General features: G+C 34.4%; 4 protein-coding genes, 1 long non-coding RNA gene and 1 pseudogene across 5 annotated transcripts; 3 read left to right on the forward strand and 3 right to left on the reverse strand.

Moving 5' to 3' along the window:
* Positions 1–2235: 2235 nt before the first annotated feature.
* On the reverse strand, positions 2236–4421 carry LOC111445074 (DELLA protein GAI-like). Its single transcript, XM_023083294.1, has one exon. The coding sequence runs from the start codon at positions 4155–4157 to the stop codon at positions 2364–2366; it is 1794 nt and encodes a 597-aa protein (XP_022939062.1). The 5' UTR covers positions 4158–4421; the 3' UTR covers positions 2236–2363.
* Positions 4422–7797: 3376 nt separating this feature from the next.
* LOC111445157 lies at positions 7798–13430 on the reverse strand (annotated as a pseudogene).
* Positions 13400–16054, forward strand: LOC111445076 (glucan endo-1,3-beta-glucosidase 2-like). The gene is made up of 4 exons (XM_023083296.1): positions 13400–13602; positions 14167–15420; positions 15519–15546; positions 15623–16054. The coding sequence occupies exons 1-4, from the start codon at positions 13524–13526 to the stop codon at positions 15774–15776; spliced, it is 1515 nt and encodes a 504-aa protein (XP_022939064.1). The 5' UTR covers positions 13400–13523; the 3' UTR covers positions 15777–16054.
* Positions 16055–16768: 714 nt separating this feature from the next.
* On the forward strand, positions 16769–18535 carry LOC111445083. Its single transcript, XR_002710787.1, has 2 exons — positions 16769–18273; positions 18341–18535. It is a non-coding gene; the product is annotated as an uncharacterized LOC111445083 (long non-coding RNA).
* Positions 18536–18778: 243 nt separating this feature from the next.
* On the reverse strand, positions 18779–19498 carry LOC111445081 (protein RSI-1-like). Its single transcript, XM_023083302.1, has 3 exons — positions 19365–19498; positions 19263–19287; positions 18779–19177 (listed from the first exon to the last, which is right to left on the reverse strand). The coding sequence occupies exons 1-3, from the start codon at positions 19449–19451 to the stop codon at positions 18996–18998; spliced, it is 294 nt and encodes a 97-aa protein (XP_022939070.1). The 5' UTR covers positions 19452–19498; the 3' UTR covers positions 18779–18995.
* A 2364-nt stretch (positions 19499–21862) lies between these two features.
* On the forward strand, positions 21863–22998 carry LOC111445079 (transcription factor MYB20-like). Its single transcript, XM_023083300.1, has 3 exons — positions 21863–22044; positions 22196–22325; positions 22410–22998. The coding sequence occupies exons 1-3, from the start codon at positions 21912–21914 to the stop codon at positions 22969–22971; spliced, it is 825 nt and encodes a 274-aa protein (XP_022939068.1). The 5' UTR covers positions 21863–21911; the 3' UTR covers positions 22972–22998.
* The last annotated feature ends 1988 nt before the right edge of the window (positions 22999–24986 follow it).

The raw sequence follows: 24986 nt of genomic DNA on the forward strand, positions 1-24986 counted from the left end.
TTTTTTTTTTTTTTTTTTTTTGCCTACTCAATCATTCTCGTAATCTTAGGTGTTATAATCTTAGCTCCTAACCTACTATGATATTGTCCGTTTTGACTTGTTATATATCGCCGTTAGCCTCACAGTTTTTAAAATGCGTCTACTAAAAAGAGGTTTCCATACTCTTATAAGAAATGCTTGGGGACACAACGTTCTTACTAGCACATTGCCCGGTGTCTAGCTTTGATACCATTAATGACAGCCAAAACCCACCGCTATAAATATTATCCATTTTGATCTGTTACGTATCACCCTCAGCTTTACCATTTTAAAGCGTGTCTGTATGAGAGGTTTTCACACCCTTATTAGGAATGTTTCGTTCCCTTCTCCTACCGACGTGGGATCTCACTTTTCATAGAAAAAATAAAATTAAATGTCACATTCACCTTTCAAAATCTCAACAAACACCTTAGGTAGGAAGAAAAAGCTAAACACCTTTCACAATTAGTGTAACAACGAAAAAGATCGAGAAAGTGTTCTATCATGTCAAACAATACTTAATGGTGAAGGAGCGGAAAAAATAAGTGAATAATTTAGCTATCATATATGATGTCGAGTTATATCGATATAATATCAATACAAGTATAAATGAGTACACTTTTTCAATCATAGCTCCAAAAATGAGTAAGCATCCGATTTATGTTGACTAATAGTGTGTACGAAAAAAACTTGTTCATTAATTAATTCATTCCTACCATCTCAGCTTCGAGAGGCCATTAATTAATTTGTACCCAAAACTCTAATATTCTCTCACCTTTTTCTTTTATGATACTTTCATTTTCAACCATACGAAACCTCGTCTTTAACAACTTTTATAGTACGATGCATGCATCTAAATACTTTTTGTAGTTCTTTGTTCTACGTTCGATCAAATGTTTTGGAATAGAAAACCTAAGTCTCCTACCGTGCTTGGTTTCATTGTTCGTTTATGTAATGGTTGAACTAGAAAAAAAAAATCGAAAAAAACGTTGTTAAACTTAGTATTTTAGAATATGTATGCGAGATCCCACATCTGTTGGGGAGTAGAACAAAACATTTTTTTATTAGAGTGTGGTAACCTCTCTCTTGCCGTTTTAAAATCGTGAGGCTGACGACGATACGTAGCGGGCTAAAACGGACAATATCTGTTAGTTGTGGGCTTAGGCTGTTACAAATGGTATCAGAGCTAGACCTCATGTATGTGTCAGCGAGAACGTTGGGTCCCACATTGGAAGGAGAGGGGAACAAAGCATTTCTTATAAGAATGTTGAAACCTCTCCTTGATAGACGCGTTTTAAAACTGTGAGGCCGACAAAGATACGTAACAGACTAAAGCGAACAATATCTGCTAGCGGTGGGCTTGGGCTGCTTCAATGTACCGGTATACATATTATATCTTCTTATGAAGGTGTGTAGGAATGGTTTCTGACGGCGAACTCGACTCGTTCTTATGAGACTTGCATGTAATGCAACGTTTTCTCAAATATTATATGTTTCAATTAGTAATATTAGATTTTGTCGCGCTTAATTTGTGATATAATGAGTTGGAGAATTATGTAGACGTAGGTCACGTGATTAACTCATTCGAATAATTTCATTACCAACCTTCATAATTACATAAGAGATAAACTTGAAATGCTTTATTAAAAGAGATTTAAGTTAGAGATAGCAAAATGTTTGGATAGGTAATAATATGATTTGAAAGGATGCCTAATTTTTGACACATCTACTTATTACTTTAGCTTTAAGATTCTTATGATTTTTTATTTATTTATTTTTTTTTTAACGGTCCAAACATACCAATATCGAGTGTGTGCCAGCAAGAATGTTGTGTCCCGACGGGAGTGAATACCGGATGGTGTGCCTGCGAGAACGCTGAGATTCGAAAGGGGTGAAACGTGAGATCTCACGTTAATTAGAGAGAGAAATAAAATATTTTTTTTTATAAGAGAAAATTTTTACCGACAATATCTGCTATAGACATAAAATTATTTATTGTAGGGATTAATTTTTGACAAATTAATAAAGAAATAAATAGCAATAAACAAACTAAGGTCATGCACATGGCTTAGGACAGACAGGTCATTTATTATTTATTTTCTACTACCTATTTGTCACATCATAATATCCAACTCAGCACAAAATTTCCAAATATTATTGTGAATAAAAACTATATAAATTAAATTAAGGCCTCACCATATTTATTGTAAAGCTTCATAACCCAAAAATTATATTATTTATTATATATCATCATTAATCCACCCTCCAAATAAAAAGGCAGGAAAAAAAAAAGAAAAAAAGAAAAAACAGGTCCACAAACTCAGTCATTCACCCAGTGAGTCGACTCACTTCGACCCATTGGGAGCGAGTTGCCATGCTGACGTGGCAATCAACGGTCGAGTGTGCCAGCCAAGCATTAAACACCCATTATTCTCCTCCACCCTGTACCCTTCTCCGCCAGCAAAGAGGGCCAAAAGCATACTAGCCTGCTTGAACGCGTTTGAACCGAGATGGACCGGGTCAAACCCGGCCGATTCAATCCGAGTTCTCCATTGAGTCAATGACTCGTGTCGCTCAACTCGGTCCGTTCCTTCACATGCCACCACGTTGCAAATCTGTCTCCCCAAATAAACCTCGGACAATAACACGTCCTCATTCGCGGGTTCGAACCCGATTGATGACCCCTCGAGCGAGTCAAACAGGTTCGAGTAATAATGCAACGCCTCAGTAAACCGGTCCAGGAAAATCGGCCCGTTGTGGTTCGCTTCCTGTTCCACAATCGTCACGATCTTCGGCTGCGTCGTCTTTATCAACCCCAAAACCTTCTCTATCGCTCCAGGTCGAGCCAACAACCGGTGTAGATCGAACACTGAGTTAACCGCCACCGCCTCCACCGCCGTCGGCCGAATCTTCAGAGCCGCCGGATCGAGATCCTCCAGATTACTACACACGATGTGATTGAACTCAAACTCAACACCAATGGCCTCTGCCATTTGTGCTAACTTCCAACCGACTTGCTGCAACGAATCCGCCGTGTTATCCGGCTGCGGCGGGCTAATTCCAGTCAATCGAAACGCCGGCGGACCTCCAGGACGTAATGCGAGCGCTTGCATCAGCGCCGGCCACTGCATACCTTGATTGAGACTAAAATCGATTACATGAACTCTCGCCGCCGTCGCGAACGCTTCGAGAATGGCTTGATTGGCAGTGAAATGCGCGAATTTCAGATACGGACAGGTTTCGTAAAAGTGCATCTGTAAGGGATCGGAGTAGGAGGAGTATAGCCCGTCTTGAGGAGAGTAGATTCCGTATATCCGACGAGCTAGGGCTTGGGCGAAATACGTCGCGACTTTTCTCATAGCGCCGGCTTGCGACGCCGCTAGAAATCCTATATGCTTCACCAATGCATCAGCGAGCTTCATATTCTCTTGCTGCACCGCCTCTGCGCAAGCCAATAAAGCGTGAACAAGTTGAATCCCAGTCTCTTGCGAATCCTCCCCCACAACCACCACCGGCCGCGACGGTTCAGATACAATCCCTGCCGTGGTAACAAACGGCGGTGAAGACGAAGACGGCGACGGTGATAAATGACCCGAACTCTCCCCTCCGATTTTCAATCGCTTACGAGAATGAGTTTCGATTTCTGTGGAGGAATCTTTAGGAGGCAGAAGCGCAACACCAGGAATGGCGCTCAGATCGTACTCAGAATCGTCGTCGTACAAACACGATGTAGTGGATTGAATCCGGTGGAGAGAATCGGAATACAGAGAAGATTGGGGGTTAGGGTTAGTGGAATTATTGAATTCAGAAAGCATATTTTGAACCCAAGCAGAGAGATCAGAAGGATTATAATGAACAGTATCAGAAGCAAGATGAGAAATCCCATCCTCCTGAGCAGTTCCCATCACCATCTCCAACTGCTCCATCTTCATAGCCACATCCGCCATGTCCGACGCCCGAACCTTGTATCCCAAAACAGCAAGCAACTCATCCATTCCGCCGCCGCCGCCATTAGCGTCTTGCTCCTCCTCCTCCTCCCACATCTTCAGTTTCCCACCGGACACTGAAGAACACTCCCCTTTTACAACCCTCCGGCCAGCATCCGCCGTAGATCTATCCTCTTCAAGCTCCCTCTTCATCTGAACTAAACAGAACAACCGAGGAATCCAAGTAGAGAAAAATCAAAATCCCCCAACCATGAAATTGCAAATGAAATGGGAAAATTCAGAAGAATTCGGGTTTCAGCAGATTGGTGTTCTCTCAAAAATTTTCAGGTAGAACATGATAGGAAAGGGGAAAACAGTAGGAGATAAGGAACAACATGAATAATTTTGTGTGGGAGAGAGTGAAAATTTTGGGAAATGGGGGAAAGAAAGAGATATATATGAAAAAGAAGGAGCCATGGATAAATATATATTTTTTTGGGGTACAATAATAAATAATATAAAATATAAAAAACTTTGTTATAAATTAATTTATTTTCCAAAAAAAAGATATGGGTTGTGTTGTAGGGACTTTAAATTAATGGCAACTGTGGGGTCCAGCTGTGAAATGCTGTTCCCTTTGCCCGTCGCCTTTCACTCTCACCCACTCCTTCACTTCTCTCCGTGTTCCTCACGCGCTTTTAAATATGGTATATACCCTGTATAATATAACATAACATTTTTATGCCCTTTTTTTTTTAATTATTATTTCGAAAATTATATGATAATTATGTTAGAGCAAGTCATCTATTTAAGTCGTATTGTCTCTTTCTATTATCTCCGGCTCGTTTTCGGGTTCGGTTTAGGTTCTGATTGACTTACATGTGTTAAACATGCCGTTAACGCTCATTTTGAGCCACCGAAAAATGTCTAAATTATGCATTTATACTGAAGTAGTTAAGAAAAAAGTTGTGAGCGAAAATCCAATCGAACAATATCAACATAATAGTCTGTCTTAGCCACTTGATTTTGAATCCGGACTAAGTCCATGTTTATAGCTATGGAAAGACGAGGTGGAGGGAGGGCAATGTTCTTCCGACAAAACACTTCTTTCTTCGAGTAACAAAGGTCTAATTGTGTTCCAAACCAATGTGGACTTAGACAAAAACGCATTATTATCAAATACTTATCTACTAGGTTAGATAATAACACGTCATGTGGGATGATCTCATTAAGACCGTCTTTTAAATAGGACCATATCGTGGGCAGCGTTGCGGTTGTCTCGGATTCAGCCCAATACATTTTCTGAGTTGACCTACCTACCGTCTAAATACATTACTAGCAAAAAATGAGCTCGAGTTCATAGACATGACAGGAGAATTCTGACACACTTCCATCTATAAGAGGAGAGTGCTATTCCCTAAATATACGCATTACACACCTATTTAGCTTCACGTTAATTCAAATTTAATACTTGTTTGGACGTTAGAATGGTAGCGGTCGAATGGCATAATACTATGAGGTTTTGTAACGTATCAAAATTCAATGCCAACCGAATCCTTTGGCAGGATACCATGTGGTCTATCCACTTCATTTTATTTAGGAGCATCAACGTACTATTTTAGATATTTATTTATATTTTTATAAATAGCATTTGTTATTGATATACAAAGATTTTTTAAAAAAATATTCGAATTCTTAATCATATTTTAAAAATAATTTTTCTTTTAATTTTAGAAAATTTATTTTTTTAATCTTCATTTTATATTTTTGTTGCCTTTAGCGAATTTTTACCTATAAACTTTATGTTTATTTAAAAAAATTAAAACAATAATAGTTTTATAGTGATTTAATAATAACATTATTGGTGTTTTAGAAAAAAAAAAAAAAGTGAGAGAGAGTGGTGTGCACTCGGTGAGAAGTCGCGTGAGGACAGCGTGGAAGTCGAGGCAAGATCCACGTGGGAACAGGAGGAGAGAGAATAGTAAAGAGGGTCAACTTCCATATTCACTTACAACTCTTGCCACGTCATTTACCAGACCCCAATCATACTTTACTTTTAAGTTGCGTGTTCTACACGCGCCTAGGTCCAAAGCCTTCCCATTGCAACAAACTATTTCGTTTTTCTTTTTTTAATATTTATTTTATTCTGTTTTATGGACCCCACCAGAAAGTTAAATTAAATTAAATTAATTTTGTTTTTTTTTTTAAAAAAAGTAGATTCAGACGTCAACATCGGTTTCAGGATCATCACTCGCCGAGGACCCATCCAGAAAGTTACCCTCAAAACTCAACTTAACGCCGTTACAACTTCTAACGGAAATTTCTTTCTCTTTTTTTCTATATTATATTTTTTAGGTTAAATTCATAAAATAATAATAATAATAATAAACATTGAATTTTTAACTTATAAACAAAATTTATGAGCATTTTTAATAAAAATTTTGAAACTAAATTATATTTTTTTAAAAAATTTAAAATATTTTTTAAATACAATATTAACAATTTTTATTCAAAATTAATGGTAATTTAAGAATATTATTGAAAATCTTGAAAGTTAATATTTTTTTAGACAATAAATAAAATTCACGAGTATTTTTATTAATTTAACTTATTTTTTAATTGAAATGTCATGTAATAAATATTATTATTTTAAAAAAAATTTACTAGTTCGTACATCTTATATTATATTATATTATATTATATATATATATATATTTATTTTATTTATTTATTTATTTGTTAATTTTTAATTAGTTTTTATTTTAGAATGGTTTTCAAAATTAATAATATATTTTTGTTTTTCTCTTAACTTAATGTAAATATATGCTAATTTTAAAATACTAAAAAAACACACCAACAAAATTACATTATTTAACATTTTTTTTATACCATATTTGTTCTTAAATTCTCTTTACTTATTTTTATGTGTTTTCTTTTTCGAAAGCTTCACAACTTTTGTAATTGATTCATTTTTACGAATATTTACTTTATTTGAAGATGATGTGAAATTCCTCTTATTATGAACACAGGGGAAGAATCACACATATTCTCTTAAATCCTATTATTTTAAGGGTTCTTTCGAGAATAAGTTTAGTAGAGAGATGCATGAAGACAAAAATAGCATATGAACTAGACATATTCTTGTAAAATATACCTATGGTCGAGCACTCGTGTTGTGTCGGTAAAAGCCAAAATAGCTTAAAAGACATGTTCATTCAAACGGGTGCGTTCAAATAGAGACTAAAAAAATCTTTCTATGAAAACTCGATACCTGTAAATTCTTTGTGAAAATTGTTCTCTCGATACCCATAAAATAAAATGGTGAATTTTGTGAAGACGGAGACTTAAATGTAGGATGGAAACGAAGACAAAGGTGTCATTTTCTAGTCCCGTCCTGTGTACATCTTTACCTACGTGTAGATCGAGCCCCACAAGAAAGGTCATATGGATAAAAGAAACTTAGGGGCTAGGTGCGACATCTATAAATTTGTTTATTTTAAATTGATTTTTAATGGTAATGGAAAGATGGAAAATTGTAGGGTTTAGTATTAATTTCCTATTTTAAATTGATTTTTAATGGTAATGGAAAGATGGAAAATTGTAGGGTTTAGTATTAATTTCCTATTTTAAATTGATTTTCTTTTATAGAAATTATGGATGGATTTAGTAATTAATAAGATGTTGCGGGCTTCCATTTCTAGGCTTTACTATTAATTTCCTATTTTATTTGTAAAAACAAAATTCCTATTTAAGGTTAATAAATTATTTTTACTATTATCCTCATTTGACATCAATTAATGCTAATAAGTATTACTATATATATATATATAATTTTCTGGTATGGGATGGCATGAACCGAGGATGATGGATCCCCAAAGGGATGAATGGTGAAATTCCACATCGGTTGGAGAAGTGACGAAACATTCTCCATATAAGTGTATGGAAATCTCTCCATAGCATACACGTTTCAAAACCTTGAGGAAGTTCATAAAGGAAGCACAAAGAGGACAATGTCTCCTACTAGGAGTTTAGGCTTTTACAAACACCATTGCAACTCTCTTCAGTGGCGTCTCATTGCTGCCTTGACTGCTTTTTGGCTTCGGTTTGGGCAACAATTCACGCTGCTCCTTTCGGTCTTCGGACTTCCTTGATTGGATATCTGTTCACCCATTTTTTGGCCAATTGAATCATTCCTTCAAATCATTTGTTTTGCTCCAATGGCTCGATTTCTACCAAGGAAACGAATATGTGCATGTAAATGGCCAATCAATCATCAAAACTAGCCATAAATAAGTTCTAGAAACAGCTCACAAAGTGTGCTGCCCACAAAGTCACATTGTCAGGTCATCCCAATGACATTATTTAGTAATGCAGGGGCAACAACAAGCAAACCCACGTAGTTATCACCACCAAAGTTTGAGTAAAAGTTTTGACTGTTGAGGGAGAAAATTAGAAGGAATTTCCTGCATTCAACCAGATTCAACCAGAATAGAACTACACAATACACTGAAATATGAAGGAGGAAGAGTATTCTAGGTACTTGAAACCTTGGCTTTGAGTAATACTATAATAGTGTTCCTAATTTGATCCAAATAACATTTCTATCACCTTGCTTTCCTCCAAAGTGGAGCTCTTCTTCCTCCCTATCTTCTCATCAACTTCAATCCTAAAAGTTTTGCTATACCCCAAATGTGCTATTTACCTTGCGACTCCACGAGCCCATTAGAAGTGTTGTAAGATTTCACATCGGTGGGAGAGGGGAACGAAGCATCTTCATAAGGGTATGCAAATCTCTCCCTAGCAGACGCATTTTAAAACCATGAGACTGACGACGACATATAACGGGCCAAAGCAGACAATATTTACTAGCGGTGACCTTAAGCTATTATAAATGGTATCAGAGCCAGGCACTAGGCAGTGTGTCAGTGAGAACACTAGTCCCCAAGGGGGTGGATTGTGAGATCTCACCTCGGTTGGAGAGGGGAACAAAATATTCTTTATTAAGATGTAGAAATCTCTTCCTAGCAGACGTGATTTAAAACTGTGAGGCTGACAACGATATATAACGGGCTAAAGTGGACAATATCTGCTGGCGGTGAGCTTGGGCTGTTATAAGTGGAGCTCAAAACTTAAAGAAAAGTAACTCGAAACTAACCAGAGAGGCCAGCCAAAAAGTTCCTTATTGACAAAAGAGAGAAGCAACATGTCATTGAATCTAACAACTGTCTAAGCCTTCTTGATCCGTTCATATACAGACTAAAAATGCAGATAAGTAGCCTCAAGAATTAGCACAAACAGCCAACAGAAAGCACAGCCAATGTTTTCTTGAAGATAAAGCTCCACTTGAATTGACCCTTCTCTTATTATATAAAGGCTAGGCCAAACAAACAGTCAATAATTGATTTTTAACTATTGAATTTAGAATAGCTCTGAGTTCTTGCAAAGTAAACATAAATGAATAAATATATAAAAGCCAACAAAAATTACCTTTCAAACGTGTAGCTTCTTTATATGTTAATTACTCTGTCCGAGGAAGTGCAGATCAACGGGTCAGTTCCATGTCAAAACCTGCACATGTTTGGAAAACAGAAACTCTTCCATCCATTGAACATCATCTCATTATACAGTTCGAGAGCTTTTGCTCGATTACCCTTCTTCAAGTTGAACAAGGTTAATGTTTGATATATTGGTAGAACTATCTTTCATGATCTTCAAATATTTCTCTGCTTCCTCCAATTTCCCAGATTGACAAAGGCTCCCAATGAGTGCAAAGAAAACTGACACTCCAGGACATAGTAATCTTGCTTCCATTTCATAATAAAGCTCAAGAATCTCCTGAATTTCACCCTTTTTCCTATACCCTAAGGTTAGGTTGGTGTAAGTGGTGTTATCAGGTAAAAAAACCCTTTATCTAATAAAATGGTTAACATTGCATTAGCCTTTTTGGTTGGGATTGTTGGGTCGGAGTCCTAAGGGGATGATCATGGGTTTATAAATAAGGAATACATCTCCATTGGTATTAGCCCTTTTGAAAAACCAAAAGCAAAGTCACGAGAACTTATGTTCAAAGTGGACAATATCATACCATTGTGGAGGCTCGTGATTTCTAACATGGTATCAGAGTCATGCTCTTAACTTAGCCATGTCAACAGAATCCTTAAATGTTGAACAAAGAAGTTGTGAGCCTCTAAGGAGTAGTCAAAAGTGACTCAAGTATCGAACAAACGGTGTATTTTGTTCGATGGCTCCAGAAAAAGAAGTGGATTCCAGAGAAAGGAGTTGAGCCTCAATGAAGGGGAGACTGTTCGAGGGCTCCATAAGCCTTAGGGGAGGCTCCATGGTGTACTTTGTTTGAGGGGAGGATTGTTGCGAGAGAGTCTCACGTTGACTAATTAAGGGGATGATCATATGGGTTTATAGGTAAGAAATACATCTCCATTGGTATGAGCCTTTCTGGAGAACCCAAAAGCAAAGTCACGAGAGCTTATGCTCAAAGTGGACAATATCATACCATTGCGAAGGTTCGTGATTTCTAACATTTTTCACATCTCCTTCCTCACAAATCTTAGCTATTGCCACATTGTAAGCTGAACAACTGGGAAGAAACCCTCTTTCTAACATTTTCTCACACATTCTCGAGCTTTCTTCTGAATGTCCTGATATAGCACAGATTAAAGCTCTCAGGATATGACTTCAAACCCATGTTTTCCATCTCTTGCATTAAGCAATGAGCTTCTTCAATCTTCCCATCTCTACAATAGACACCGATAAACAAGGTATAAGTGAAAGAATTTGCCTGAAACCCTCTTTCAGACATTTCTTCAAACACTTCCCATGCGGATGTTATATTCCCAATTTTTACTTTAGCATAAACAATCAATGAATAAGCAATGTCATCAATAACCATACTTTTCAGCAACATTCTCCACAACAGCGTGTAAATCAAACAAACATTGACAATCAAAGAAGCAGAGCAACGACTGCCTTGGATTCTATTCAACATATCAGAAGTTTCTTGCAATTTACCTTATTTACATAACGAATTAATCATGGTTCTAGCAGTAATCGCATTTGGGCGAAGTCTTTTCCGGATCATTAGCTCATAAATTTTCCAAACCTTACGATAACTCAACGAGAACCCTCAAAATGGGAACACACAGGCAAAGCAAAATCAATCAACCTTAATTTAGCACAAGTCTGTATGAATAAATCGAAACAAATGGAGATGAATTAGTCACCTCATAATTATCCAATAGCGAATCTACAATCAATTATCAGCCGCACTTTCACTAAAGTATGAATCATAATACCATAAGATTGAAACCCACGATTGACATTCTTCCTCTTAGCCGACCAGTGGAAGAACCCCAGAGCGCGTTTGGCATCAACGGGCAGCTGAAATCCGAGCAAGACTTCTTGAACCAAGAAATCGTTTAGTTCGAGCATCTGGAATTTTCGAGAAACAGTTTCCTAGCTTTCGCGTCTTGTGAATGAATCGCATATAAAATTTCTAAAAACTTACCCATCCAATGCCTAAAACATAGGGCCAATACCAAAACTATTTGGTTACTCCACTGTGATATTGTCCAAACACAACTTCCTTTCACAGATTTTGAGCATAAGCTCTCAAACACTACTATCTACAATATTTTGAGCATAAGCTCTTAAAGCTTTGCTTTAGACGGAGAGGTCTCACACCAATGGAGAGAGTATTCCTTCGTTATAAATCCATGATCATTCCGTAAATTAGCCGACGTGGGACTTTCATCATCCAACACACCTCCCCTCGAACAAAGTACCCCTCTCCTTAATCGAGGCTCGACTCCTTTTTCTTTTGGAGTCTTCAGTCATTTTTTACTATATTTTTGTGGAGGTTCGACTCCCTCTTCTTTTGGAGTCATTTGTTTGACATTTGAGAATTTAACATTCTATTGGCATGACTAAGTTTAGGGCATAACTCTAATACTAACTGACTCAATATCTTTCAGTCAAAAGTGTGAATAGTAGATACCAACTAATACCTACAAAAAAAATATATATATAAACTAACTAAATTTTGAAAATAAAATAAAATATATTATTGATCAAATCTAACTGATTACTAATATCTGACATATATTCCCTAACTAATATATTTTTTAAATATTAAATAATTGGGAATATCCTATATTTTATAACTAATTCAAATAAGTTGTACTAAATTCTGACATAACTAAGAAATACATCTTTATTAATACGAGTTTTTTATGCTCAAAATGAATAATATCGTAACATTGTGAAATTTCGTAATTTCTCTTTTATTTTTATTGGGTTGTAGTGCTTTTATTTTATCCCGTTCTTAGATTCTACTCTTTGTCGTTTGGAAGGCACTTTTTTTTAGGTATCTTTTGTGGCAAATGACAAATTTTGAACATTTTGTTCTTCACTTCATTCTTCCTTCTTTTCAACTTCTAAGCGATTTCAAATTACTTATTTTTTTCTTTTTGATTATCGTAAGTATCTCCTAATTTTATTTATTTATTTTTGTTTGATTATCGTTAGTAAATTTTGTGTCTATTAAATTTTAAAAATTTAAAAGAAGAAGGAAATAAACGGATAATTTTCACATGGTTCAAGAAAATTTCATAAAACAGTACGAAAACCGTCAAAAAGTAATCAATCCAATTATATAAGTACTACAAAACAGAAAAAACATATGACCGTTGTAACCAGCTGGTATTATTATTATTTCTATTATTATTATTATTTCATAAATGGGCCCCTTTCCCTTTTTTTTTTTTTTTACTGCCTCCAATATTCACCACGTTTTTGCCTTATTTATTATTTTTTTACTTCATTACAATTAAATTTTAAATTTCCATACTTCTTGTAATATGTTACCTTAAAATTTATGAAATGCTGCATATAAAAGTTCACTGTCCGTGTGATATTGTCCATTTTTATTTGTTAGACAAACAAACTATCTACAATGGTATGATATTGTTTACTTTGAGCATAAGTTGTTGTAGCTTTGCTTTGGGCTTCTCCAAAAGGTCTCACTAATGGATAGTGTATTCTTTAATCATAAACCCACGACCATTCCCTAAATTAACCGCCGTGAGACACTTTCATCTAACATTGTTCGACATTTTAGAGCTTTAAAAATTTATTTTAATATGAAATTACTATTAAACTATAAAAATATATTTTAGTTATTATAGAAATTTTTTAATTAATGTGGAAATAGAAATAAATACTATAATATTTGTTTAACCATAAAATAAAGCAACGGTAAAAGTTAGGAGAAGGATCATAATTTACCTTTGTGGCCAATGCATGGGTTAGTCGGTTTTTTCACTGCCTGGATGGATCAGAGATTAAGAAGCATCCACGTGAAATGTGGGTCCCATGGGCCCCACCTTTCTCTCTCTTGCCCATATATTCCCCCGCATCTTTTCCCACTCTTTCCCGGTTGCTTTACCTTGGTTTTAACTTGCCTTCACTCATTCTGTCCTTTCACCGATTCCCCTCTCCTTTCTCTCTTTCTTTCTCCATTGTTGGGTTTCTTCAAGCTCTGTTCTAGGAAAGGGGCTGACGGCTATGGAGTCTCAAATGGGTGTCTGTGTTTCATTTCTCCTCTTGATATTCTCTCTTTTGTCTCTGCAGGCCGTTGCTGAAGGTGAGAGATGATTGTTTCACTTTCATTTCTCTCTTTGTTTTCCTCAACTTTGTTGAGTTCTTTTGACTGAATCTGAGCTTTTTTCTTGGTGTCTTGGTGTCTTGGTGCCTGATTTAACTCACCAGCTGTTTTCGTTTTGTGAAATGTGATGTTTCCATGGTTTTATGGGTGTTTATTTTCATATTCGTGTGAAATATGAGGAACCAAGAACAAAAAAACCCAAATACAAATAGTGGAAAAGGGAAAATTCCGCATTGAATGTGTTTGAATCTATGTAGGTCAGGTGTTTGATTAAATGCCCAAGAGAGGTAGTTGGATGGGTAGTGAATGATTGCTGCTCTGTCATTAAAAAAATTTATTGTTCTTAATCAAACCTTTGGAGCTTTTATTAATACTAAAGTCCGAAAAGATTAAACTAATCGGTGAGGGTATATTTAATTTGTTAAATATGTTCTTATTCTCTTGGATGTTATATTAAATTCATTGCTAAATCTAAGGGTTTAGGCATATATTCCTAAAACGGATTAATGGGGTCCTCACCATTTTTGGGATTTGTTCTTGCAGATGTATTTGTTGGTGTGAATATAGGAACTGATCTATCGGTTATGCCTCATCCAACACAAGTAGTAGCCCTCCTGAAAGCTCAACAAATTCGACATGTTCGGTTATACGATGCCGATGGCGGGATGCTGATGGCACTTGCAAATACAGGCATTCAAGTTATGGTATCTGTTCCTAATGAACAGCTTCTTGGGATTGGACAATCAAACTCCACTGCAGCTAACTGGGTTAATCACAATGTGATAGCCCATTATCCAGCTACTAACATTACAGCAATTTCTGTTGGCTCTGAGGTTCTAACAGAACTTCCTAATGCAGCTAAAATCCTTGTCAATGCCATGAAATACATTCACTCTGCACTTGTTGCTTCCAATCTTGATCACCAGATTAAGGTCTCCACACCGCTTTCTTCTTCGATTATTCTCGATTCGTTTCCGCCTTCACAAGCGTTCTTCAATGCATCATTGGATTCTGTAATCGTCCCCTTGCTTGGTTTCTTGCAATCTACTAACTCCTTCCTTATGTTCAATGTGTATCCTTATTATGACTATATGCAATCTGATGGCTTTATTTTGTTGGATTATGCACTCTTAAAGCCTCTCCCTTCAAATAAAGAAGCTGTTGATTCGAACACGCTTCTTCGATACACCAATGTTTTCGATGCTTTGGTCGATGCAGCCTACTTTGCTATGGCTTCTCTAAATTTCACTAACATACCCATTGTAGTTTCAGAAACAGGCTGGCCATCAAAAGGTGGCGCTAATGAGCCTGATGCAACATTGGATAATGCAAACACTTACAATAGCAATTTAATCAGGCACGTGCTGAACAAAACTGGAACTCCTAAACATCCAGGGGTTCCTGTTAGTACTTACATTTATGAGCTCTATAATGAGGACATGAAACCTGGGCCAATTTCTGAGAAGAACTGGGGACTGTTTGATGCAAATGGAAAGCCTATATACATTTTGCGCTTGACGGGATCGGGACTTGTGTTAGCGAATGATACGATGAACCCGACGTACTGTGCTGCAAAGGAAGGAGCCGACCCGAAGATGCTGCAGGCTGCCTTAGATTGGGCATGTGGACCTGGCAGGGTGGATTGTTCAGCGTTGCTCCAAGGGCAGCCATGCTACGAACCCGACAATGTGATGGCTCATGCAACATATGCTTTTAATGCTTATTATCATCAAATGGGGAAAGCATCAGGTTCATGTGACTTCAATGGAGTGGCTGCAGTTACAACCAGTAACCCAAGTAAGATCAGACAGACCCAGCAGAATTCATCACTTTCCTTGTGTTTTTCTGCTTATCTTTAAAACTAACTTGTGTTTCTGTTGTGTTGATGAATGCAGGTCGTGGATCCTGCTCATTCTCAGAAAGGTAAACTTCATAAACATTGTGTCATTCTTTATTGATATAAACTCCATCAGATACTGAGAATTTCTGGGTTTTGCAGTGTTGGGAGGAATGGCACCACGGCAAACATCACAGCCCCATCAATGAACTCCACGAAATCAGATTCTTCTGCAAGCGATTATGAGTATAATATATTGAGTTGTGCATTGATGATGATGTTTGGGGCCCTGCTTGGGGGTTCCATTTGGTTGTAGACATCTTCTTCTTCTTCTTCTTCTTCTTCTTCTTCTTCTTCTTGTTGCTGCTCTGTTTTTGGATGATCCTTAGTGTGGGATGAGTTACATTCTCCCGCCGTGGTGATAATGAGTAGGTTTTAGGTTGCTTCTCTCTTCCTCCATTCAATTTTGTACAAGTCAAGATGGAGTTCTGGAGAGTTTGAATTATATATTAGGCTATTAGCTCTCTACTCAAACTATGTAACATTTATTTTTTTCTCCTTTTGGAATGAAAGCCTTATTATTATTATTATTATTATGATCAATACCGAGACTTTTACGATTGTGCTTCGCTCACTCCTCCCAACACTTATAAGTCAAGCCAATTTAGGATCGCATCGCCTACAACAAGGTAGCCTTTAGCTCCATTTTGAAAAAAAAAAAATTTAGAAAACGAGTTAAAGAGATTTTCGAAAGGGGGGTTCGAAAATAAGATTGAAAGAAACATATGATATTTCGAATGTGAAACTTTTTCTCCTTTGAAAATCAAGGCATTATTATTATTCTTAAATTATAAATATTATACCAATATTTACCAAATTATTATTAAAAGGGATTAATTAGTCTCAAAGAAAAATATACGTTAAATTATAAGTTTAGTTCGTAAACTTTTACTTCTGATCGATCATTAAATTTTAAATTATATTAGTCATTGAAGTGTAAGAAGTAAACTTTTAAATTTTATTTAATATTGTTTTTAAAAAATCATGAATGTATAGCAAAAAAAAAACATAAATTAGTTATTTTTTAAAATTAAAAAATTAAGAGGCATTTAATTTAAAAAAAATTATTTTTAAGTTACATACTTACCCATGTTTTTTTTTTTTAATGAACAATGAATAATTAATATTAAAATTAAAGTTTATTTAACAAGATTTTCCAAAATTTCTTCGGTTGACTCGGTCAGTGAGAAACCCTAACTTTGTTCCACTATAAATATCTCGTCTTCGCAGTGCTTAAAAATCACGCGTGCTTTTATATTTTTTGCAATTTCTTTCTGTTTAGTTTCCTAGTCGAAATCTTCTCAATGCGTCATCTTTGATTCACTCTGCTTGTTTTTATCCATGGCATCTCGGGAGTACGAAAAGATGCGATGCGAAATCGATTTCAAAACGGCACTACATGGTGCCGATCTATCTAGCGGTTTTGCCATTTCTCGATTGTTCATTTGTTTCTTGCTTCCCAAACCCTCGTCAAACGCATCGATTGATGTATCCGATCCCGATTTCTTGTTTCTGATCTTTTTTTTATTTTAAATGTGGTTTTGTGAAATTGATCTGCTCGATGATGATTGTTTTTGCTTTAACCACACCGAAGCGAGCTGAGGTTGTGTCTTGATCCTAATTCATTTAAGCTTTTTAGGAGATATTCTTCTTGTGATTGTTTTTCGCCTGACGACTCTTATTTTGAAGTAATTTTTTTTCTGGGCTTAAACGTTTTAGGATTCACCAGCTTCGAGCTTTCGCATGTGGAGAACTTTGGCCTTTTTCTGAGAGCAATTACATTTAACGATTTTAGTCTGTTTACTGATCAATTGAACTAATGTTTTTGTCTGTTGGGAATTAGTGATCCTAATTGGAACTACATAAGTTACAATAATTACATGATCCAAAGAAAAGAACCGAAGACGGTTTTTTCCTTGACATTCACTTTATTTTGACGAGGAGATTCTCTTTTTGCTGATGATTCTATGTTCACGAGTATGGGGTCTACGTAGTATACGTTCTTGAACTTTTTAATTGTGATTCTATGTAGTAAACATCCATAGAAGAACATAATAGGACACCTGTGTAACACAGATTTGATGACTTGCACAGTTAATATTATGGTTGTACCCATTGAAATTTCTACTCGTGAACTTTTGATTTTGGATCAAGGAATGAATAAACTGTGTAAAATTTCAAAACGACTTGCTTTTATTCCCAAATGACTGACTTGTGTGGAAAAATTAAGTTCACAATGAATCCACTGAACAGGAATCTGTTCTGAAATTAGTTCCCAAATAGTATCTCTTTGTTGCCCAATATTTGTACCAGAGATTAGAGTCCAGGAAAACAGAGTAGCTACCAAATGGTTGCAAACTGATTTGCACCATACCAAATTCTGTTACTGTGTTTGTGAAGTCGAAACTATGTTACAGGCTAGAGGGCCAGAGAGGACAACGTTGAGATGCTACGGAGAGCATGAGGCTATTGCAAAAGACAGGCGTTGAGACGCCGTATGTGGCATTTCCACGCTACCAATTGGACACCCCAGCTGCCAACACCCGCTCAACACTACTTTACACTGTTGTGATGCTATAATGATTTTGAAAAATACATTTGTTGGCAGCTACTCTTTGCTGGGGTAGAGAGTTTTATTCTCTGTGTAAGGCTAGTTCACTACTGTTGTGGTTTCTTGAAGTGGTTTTGTAGTGTAAGGTGAGAGCCATTTGTAATTTCCACATATAGTAGAACATGCAGTGTCCTGAGTTGGGGTGAACTAGTATATTTTCCGTATGTCCTCAACAAATGAGAGAAGGTATACGATTCTAGAAAAATAAGGTTGTGCTCAACCTTGCAATGTCTACACTACCACTGCATCTTGAACTATACACTGAGTGCAAGGATGGACCTATTGAAGTATCTCTTTGAAAAGCCCGCTCGTAGTAGTAAACTATTCTTGTGAAGTTGATGTCATGAATTAAATTTATGTCATGAATTAAATTTATGGAATGATATATCGAAAGATTTGGATAAGTTTTTTGGAAAAATGGTTATGTTTGGAGTTTGGTTGAAATAGGGTCTCATGCATTGACAAGAATTTAGTGAGTTGGACTGATAGATATTGTCTTTTGTGCTTTTCCTTTGAGTGAGTTGGACTGATAGAATTTAGTGAGTACACTTTTGAGCGCAGATATTGTCCGTCCTCTGTGCTTTTTACTTTTGAGCGCAGATATTGTCCGTCCCCTGTGCTTAAATTTTATGATTAATATTGTCTTTGGCAGGAAATTGCCGAGTTCATGCATAAAGTTCAATACTTTGCTGGAGATGAAGCAACCAAGATTGCAATGTTCCTCTTATTCAAGTGACCAAGATTACAATTATTCTCTCATTCAAAACACTTTCCTTGGATCTAAATCTAGATGTGTTCAGATTATGATAGCAAACAACAACCAAAGAGTTCTAAAGATGTTTAAAATGTGTTAGCAAATGAATTTCAAGGGCATTTAGGACGTCCTTCCTTAGTCTTCCAGTCATTGTAGCAAGGACAAACTTCCTTGTTCCCAGAGGTCCCAGGAGGCACACACAGACATGTTGCACAACATTTTTGGCAGTAGAACATACACGGCTTCTTGTGCGACGTTGCCGAGCATCGATATTCGCACCTCGGCTTGCAATCTATTCATCCATCACACTCACATTCAAATTGATACTCAAACAAATAAAAGCTCTTATTTCATTCAAGATTCAAGATGATGAGTACCTGAAGGACGGAGGCTTGGTTCAGCCTGTTGCAGAAATCAAAAATCCATTACATGAATATCAAAAATGAGAAGAAAAAGTAATAGCTTAAAGGACTTCATACCACACCCAATTGCAGAGAGAACGTGAGGAAAAACAGGACGGAGACGAGTAAGAGGAGGAAGACGGTGTATGATCGTGCCATTGCCATTGCCTTGGTGTGAGTTAAAACGGGAGTTTAAAGGGAGTATTTATAGACACAGAGTTTATAAAAAATTAAGGGTAATATTGCAACTTTCATACAAATTTTATTTATTTAATTATTTATTATTGTAATATTTATTACCATTATTTCCAAAGTAAAATTACAGATATATTTCTATAAATACAAAAATTCATTTATTTTTTAGGATTTTTATTTTAAAGATAGTTATATATATATATATATATATATATTATAATTTAGCCTTATTTTCGATATTATTATTTTTTTTTTTTGAAGTAGAATTACAGAGAAGTTTAAATTCAAAACCCTAAAAATTTAACCCAATTGGAAAAATATACATATTTGGAAAACAGTTTGTCTTTTTCTAATTATAGATATATTTTTAATTTAAAGAATTTTTATTTTAAAGATAATTTAAAAATGTTTATAAAATATTAAGAATAATATTGTATGAAAAAATAAAAATATTTTTGAAACAATTGAAAATTTTTGGAATTTATATATATATATATACACACACATGAATATTGTTACTCTTTCTTGTTATCCGAATTATTGTAATTATTATTATTATTATTATTATTTAAATTATAGAATTGAGCGTGAAAAACATTGAAAAAAAAAAAAGATAAAGCCCAAGTAGGGTGGGCTTGGGCGAGAGTGGATTGTGAGATCCCACATCGATTGGAGAGGGAACACTAAAGCATTTCTTTTATAAGGATATGGAAAAATCTTCTCAACAGACACGTTTTAAAACCGTGAAGCTGACAATAATAAATAATGAGCCAAAACGAATAATAATGTTAGTTAGTATTACGCTTGAAATGGTATCAATGTCAAACACCGAATGATGTGCCAATGTAAATGTTAGGGCACCCTAAAAGAGTGGATAGGGCACCCTAAAAGAGTGGATCAGAGCATAACGCGTGTGGAAACCTCTTTCTTGTCAGCATTCTATTGGAAGATTAATTAATCTGAAGACCAAATTAATTTTAACTTAAATAATAAAAAACTATTTAGTATATTGTTGGGTCATGGGCTGGACCCGAGACACGTCCTTATTGGGTTGGGCCCAACGTGTAAGTTGGGCTTTGACCCATATTCTTATATGCGTTGAAAATAAACTCTCGGTTCATTTTTCTTCCATTTTTTAAAAACACATTTTCCTATCATATTTAAATTTTTTATTTATAAATTCGTGATAATGGTAGGGTTTGCTTTTTATTTATGGGAGCTTTTAAAAAATTAATTATCATTTTTAAAATTGGTCATTTAAATGCCATTTTTAAAGTCAATTAATTATTATAATTTATTTTCAAAACGTTATATATATGTAATTTCAATTTTGGTGATTATTTTAATAAAAAAAATAGTTTATTAGTTCATTAAATGAAAATTTATGGTATTGAAATAAATTGAGAAAAGTAATATGCTTTGGAGTTGGTAAGAAAAAATATATATATTTTCGAGTAAATTACGCTCACACTCTGACGTATATTATTTTAATTAATTATAAAATTATAAAATTTAAGATTCATTTTAATTTTTTTTTCATTTTTTAAAAATTATATATATATATATATATATATATATATATATATATATATATATATATATATTATTTTAGTATAATATACGTCTAACTTCAAATAAAAAAGTAGTATTTATTTCTTTATTTTATATCTACTTTCAACGTATATATTTTTAATCTAAATTTAAATACTAAAAAAATATTTATTTATTTTTCAATTTAAAAAACAGATATAATTACAAAAATGGGAACAAAATCTTTCTAGACAGTTTCATTGAATAATGCCTTGAGATCGACGGTCGTGTTTTAGTATGAAATGAGAAAGGATGATCGATACAGATGTTTCTACATCCAACGATAAAAATTTATCAGTCACATTGCGACGATTTCATTAAACAATTTTTTGAGATCGACAGACTAGTATGAAATGAGAAAGGATGATCGGTACAGATGTTTCTATATACAACGATAAAAATTTATCAGCCACACTCCGACGGTTTCATAAAATAATTTCTAGAAATGGAGAGTCGTGTTTTAGTATAAAATGTGAAAGGATGACGGAGAAATAGAGTAGAAATCGCTTGAAGTTAAAGCAAAAGAGAGGAATAAAATAAATGGAGGGGGCGAAAATTTTGAAAATGACATCACACAAGTTGGTACGCGTAAATCTTCATATACTTCAGTGTTCATATTCAAATAAAATAAATAAATAAAATAAAATAAATAAATAAAAAAGGAAATTGCCACCTGGCTACATTTAGCTCAAGTAAAGGCCAAGTCTTTTTCCTCCATATCCATGGACCATGAATCTCTCACTATATATATATATGTGTGTGTATATATATAGTGAGAGATTCATTGGGAGTTGATAACTTTACTCGTCTGTGAGAAATTGGAGAGAAATTTGTTTGAGTATGGGAAGGCAACCTTGCTGTGATAAAGTTGGGTTGAAGAAAGGGCCATGGACTGCTGAAGAAGACCAGAAGCTCATCTCCTTCATCCTTAACAATGGCCAATGCTGTTGGAGGGCTGTCCCTAAACTTGCAGGTACTCCTCTCTTTCTCTCTCCTCGTTGATGTCGAGAAAATGGTCGTGTTTTGATGTTTGATGTCAGACTGGTTGAATTATGTTTCGTGACGTTGAGAAAATGGTTGTGTTTGATGTCTGATTAGTTGAATTATGTTTCGGGAATTTGTAGGATTGTTGAGATGTGGGAAGAGTTGCAGGTTGAGATGGACAAATTACCTGAGGCCGGATTTAAAAAGAGGTCTTTTGTCGGAATATGAGGAGAAAATGGTCATTGATCTTCATTCTCAACTCGGGAACAGGTCTTTTTAGCTTCTTTTTATTCTTTCTTTTTTTTAATTAATTTAATTTTGAAACGAACTTATTTTATTGTTTTTTTTTACTAGATGGTCAAAAATTGCTTCCCATCTTCCGGGAAGAACAGACAACGAGATAAAAAATCATTGGAACACCCACATAAAAAAGAAGCTAAGAAAAATGGCAATCGACCCTCAAACTCACAAGCCCATTTCCCCAACCGACGATACTCATTTGCCTCAAAAGGACCAAAACCGCCGCAAATCTCAACGAAAGCAGCCTCCACCACAATCATCACCACCAAAAGAGCCCAAGTTCGAGGTAGCAAGTAATGGAACAAACATGATGGACTTCATTATCGATGGGTTCTGCACAGAAGAAGTTCCTCTAATTGAGCCACACGAAATTCTAGTCCCATGTGCTTCGTCTTCCTCAGCCGCAACAACTTCGTATTCATCTTCTACGTCTACTTCTACTTCTTCGTTGTGTTCGAACTCCGAATCAGCAGCCAATTTGCTTCAAGATTTGGCGAATGAGTTTCCAGAGTTTGAATGGCCAAATATTTGTGAAAATGGCATAGTGGAGGAGCTTTTGGAAGATGATTTTGGTAGCACTTGGGATTTTGTGGCTAATAATTATGGCTTCCTATGAATCATCCATGTCAAAAACTTTATATTTTCTCAAATTTTATGTAATATTTTCTAAGTCAAACTTTTTTTTTTCTCTTAATTAGATTCAATAAATACCAAAATATATTAAAACATATACGATGAAACTGAATTTATTGACGATTTATCATGATATCAGAGTCATTCCACTATCTGCTCAGAAAATATAACTTTTATGAAATCTTTGGTTGAGCTTTTATCCGATCGACACATGTTTCATGTGAGTATATATCATATTTGATATGTTATTATAGGCAAATATTTACTAAAAATATGTTTCCATATATTATTATTTTCATATTCTTCTAATTTATTTTATTATAAATAGATAACTTTCTCGCATCATTTAGTTGCGGTGGGTTATGCAAACATTCTCAGTTAGGATTTAAATTTCAACGAATAATAGTTGACGGTGACCTCTTAATCTTGAAAAAACAATACCGGTAAATTTATTGGTTTAGATTTATTCACATAAATAATAAATAAAATTAATAAAAATTTAAAAAATAAAATAAATAATTGAAATTAATGAGGGAGATATTTTATTATTTACGTAAATAATAAAACATATTTGATTTTAAAAGTATTTTTTTAAAAAACGCGGGATTGTTTTAAATATATATAATAAAATAGTGCCACTTGAAGGAAATCAAATATTTATTAATTGATTTGACCAAGTTTTGTCCTTGACTTCTGAATAAAAATGCAAATTAATAATAGAAATTATTATTTTTTTGCTTTAAAAAAGTTGAATAAAGTCATTGTTTTTTTTTTTTTAAATAATAATAATTGTCAGCTTTGAGGATGATGCAAGATTAATACAAGAAATTTGGAAGTATATTTAATTAATTAAGATTGAATTATACAAATTATATCACTTTTATTCTACGAAAAATAAAGTATTTTGTATACTTTATTATTTTTTAATTTTTATTTATTTTTAAGTTAAATATTTATAAATTTATAAAAAAAAATTTAAATAATTAACTGAATTTAAAATTTGAATGTCGGAGAATTAAATTGTAATTAAAAGATTAGATTATTTATAGTTATTTTTTTATTATCTAAAGTCTTCATTTACAAGCTGGCAATGGTTGTAACTAATGCAATTTGAATGAACAAGTCTTTAATGGGAAACCCCACGACTCTAAATGTGTTCTTCATAATTGAATTTTTCTATTTTAATTATTTAAATAAATATTTAATTACTCGATCAAATCCAAATGATTAATCTTAATTAACATGACGTTGTGTAAACTATTATATAGCTTATAATAACGATAAAATAATTGTTTTTTTTTTTAAGATTAAGTGAAGCTAAAGCGACTGTTAATTTTTTTTTTTTATGGATTATAATAATAAGTCGAAGTGAATGAGTGTTGTAAAACAAAAGAAAACACTCAGTTACCATCTCGACAATCAACCGTTATTTTTTCTTGGAGAAAACTTGGTTTTTGAGAATTAAAGAACAATCATCTTAAAGATAGATGAGTGTTCTTCGTGTAGAGGATGCCTATTAGATAGATAGAGACCCGTGTTATCAAAGTTTAAAATAACAAGGATTTTTCATTGAGCATCCGTGTTTTTTTTTTTTTTTTCATTTGACGAAGACTAAACTACACATAACTAATCTATCTTATCCATTTGGCACGAATGACTAAAAAGACAGAAAAAAAAAATTGAATTCTGCAAGTTGAGCTCGGGTAAGTCAAGAATATGTGTATATAATATCATCAAAATTGTCGCTTAACATGTTTACAATGGATTAGAAGGGGTGATGGTCCTTGCAGGACCTTCTGAGAAGTCGTTTTAAATGGGACAGAGAATCTTCTTTCTAGTTTAAACTAAATTAGATCAGGACAGGGATTGAAAATGTATTCCACGAACCCTTTAACAGTTCCTATTTGTATTACTTTGTATTTTTCCATTAATTTAGTTTTTTTTTTTTTTTTTTTTTTTTTTTTTTTTTTTTTTTTTTTTTTTTTTTTTTTTTTTTTT

This window comes from Cucurbita moschata, unplaced genomic scaffold (assembly GCF_002738365.1).
Source record: "Cucurbita moschata cultivar Rifu unplaced genomic scaffold, Cmos_1.0 Cmo_Scf00007, whole genome shotgun sequence".
NCBI classification, from domain to species: domain Eukaryota; kingdom Viridiplantae; phylum Streptophyta; class Magnoliopsida; order Cucurbitales; family Cucurbitaceae; genus Cucurbita; species Cucurbita moschata.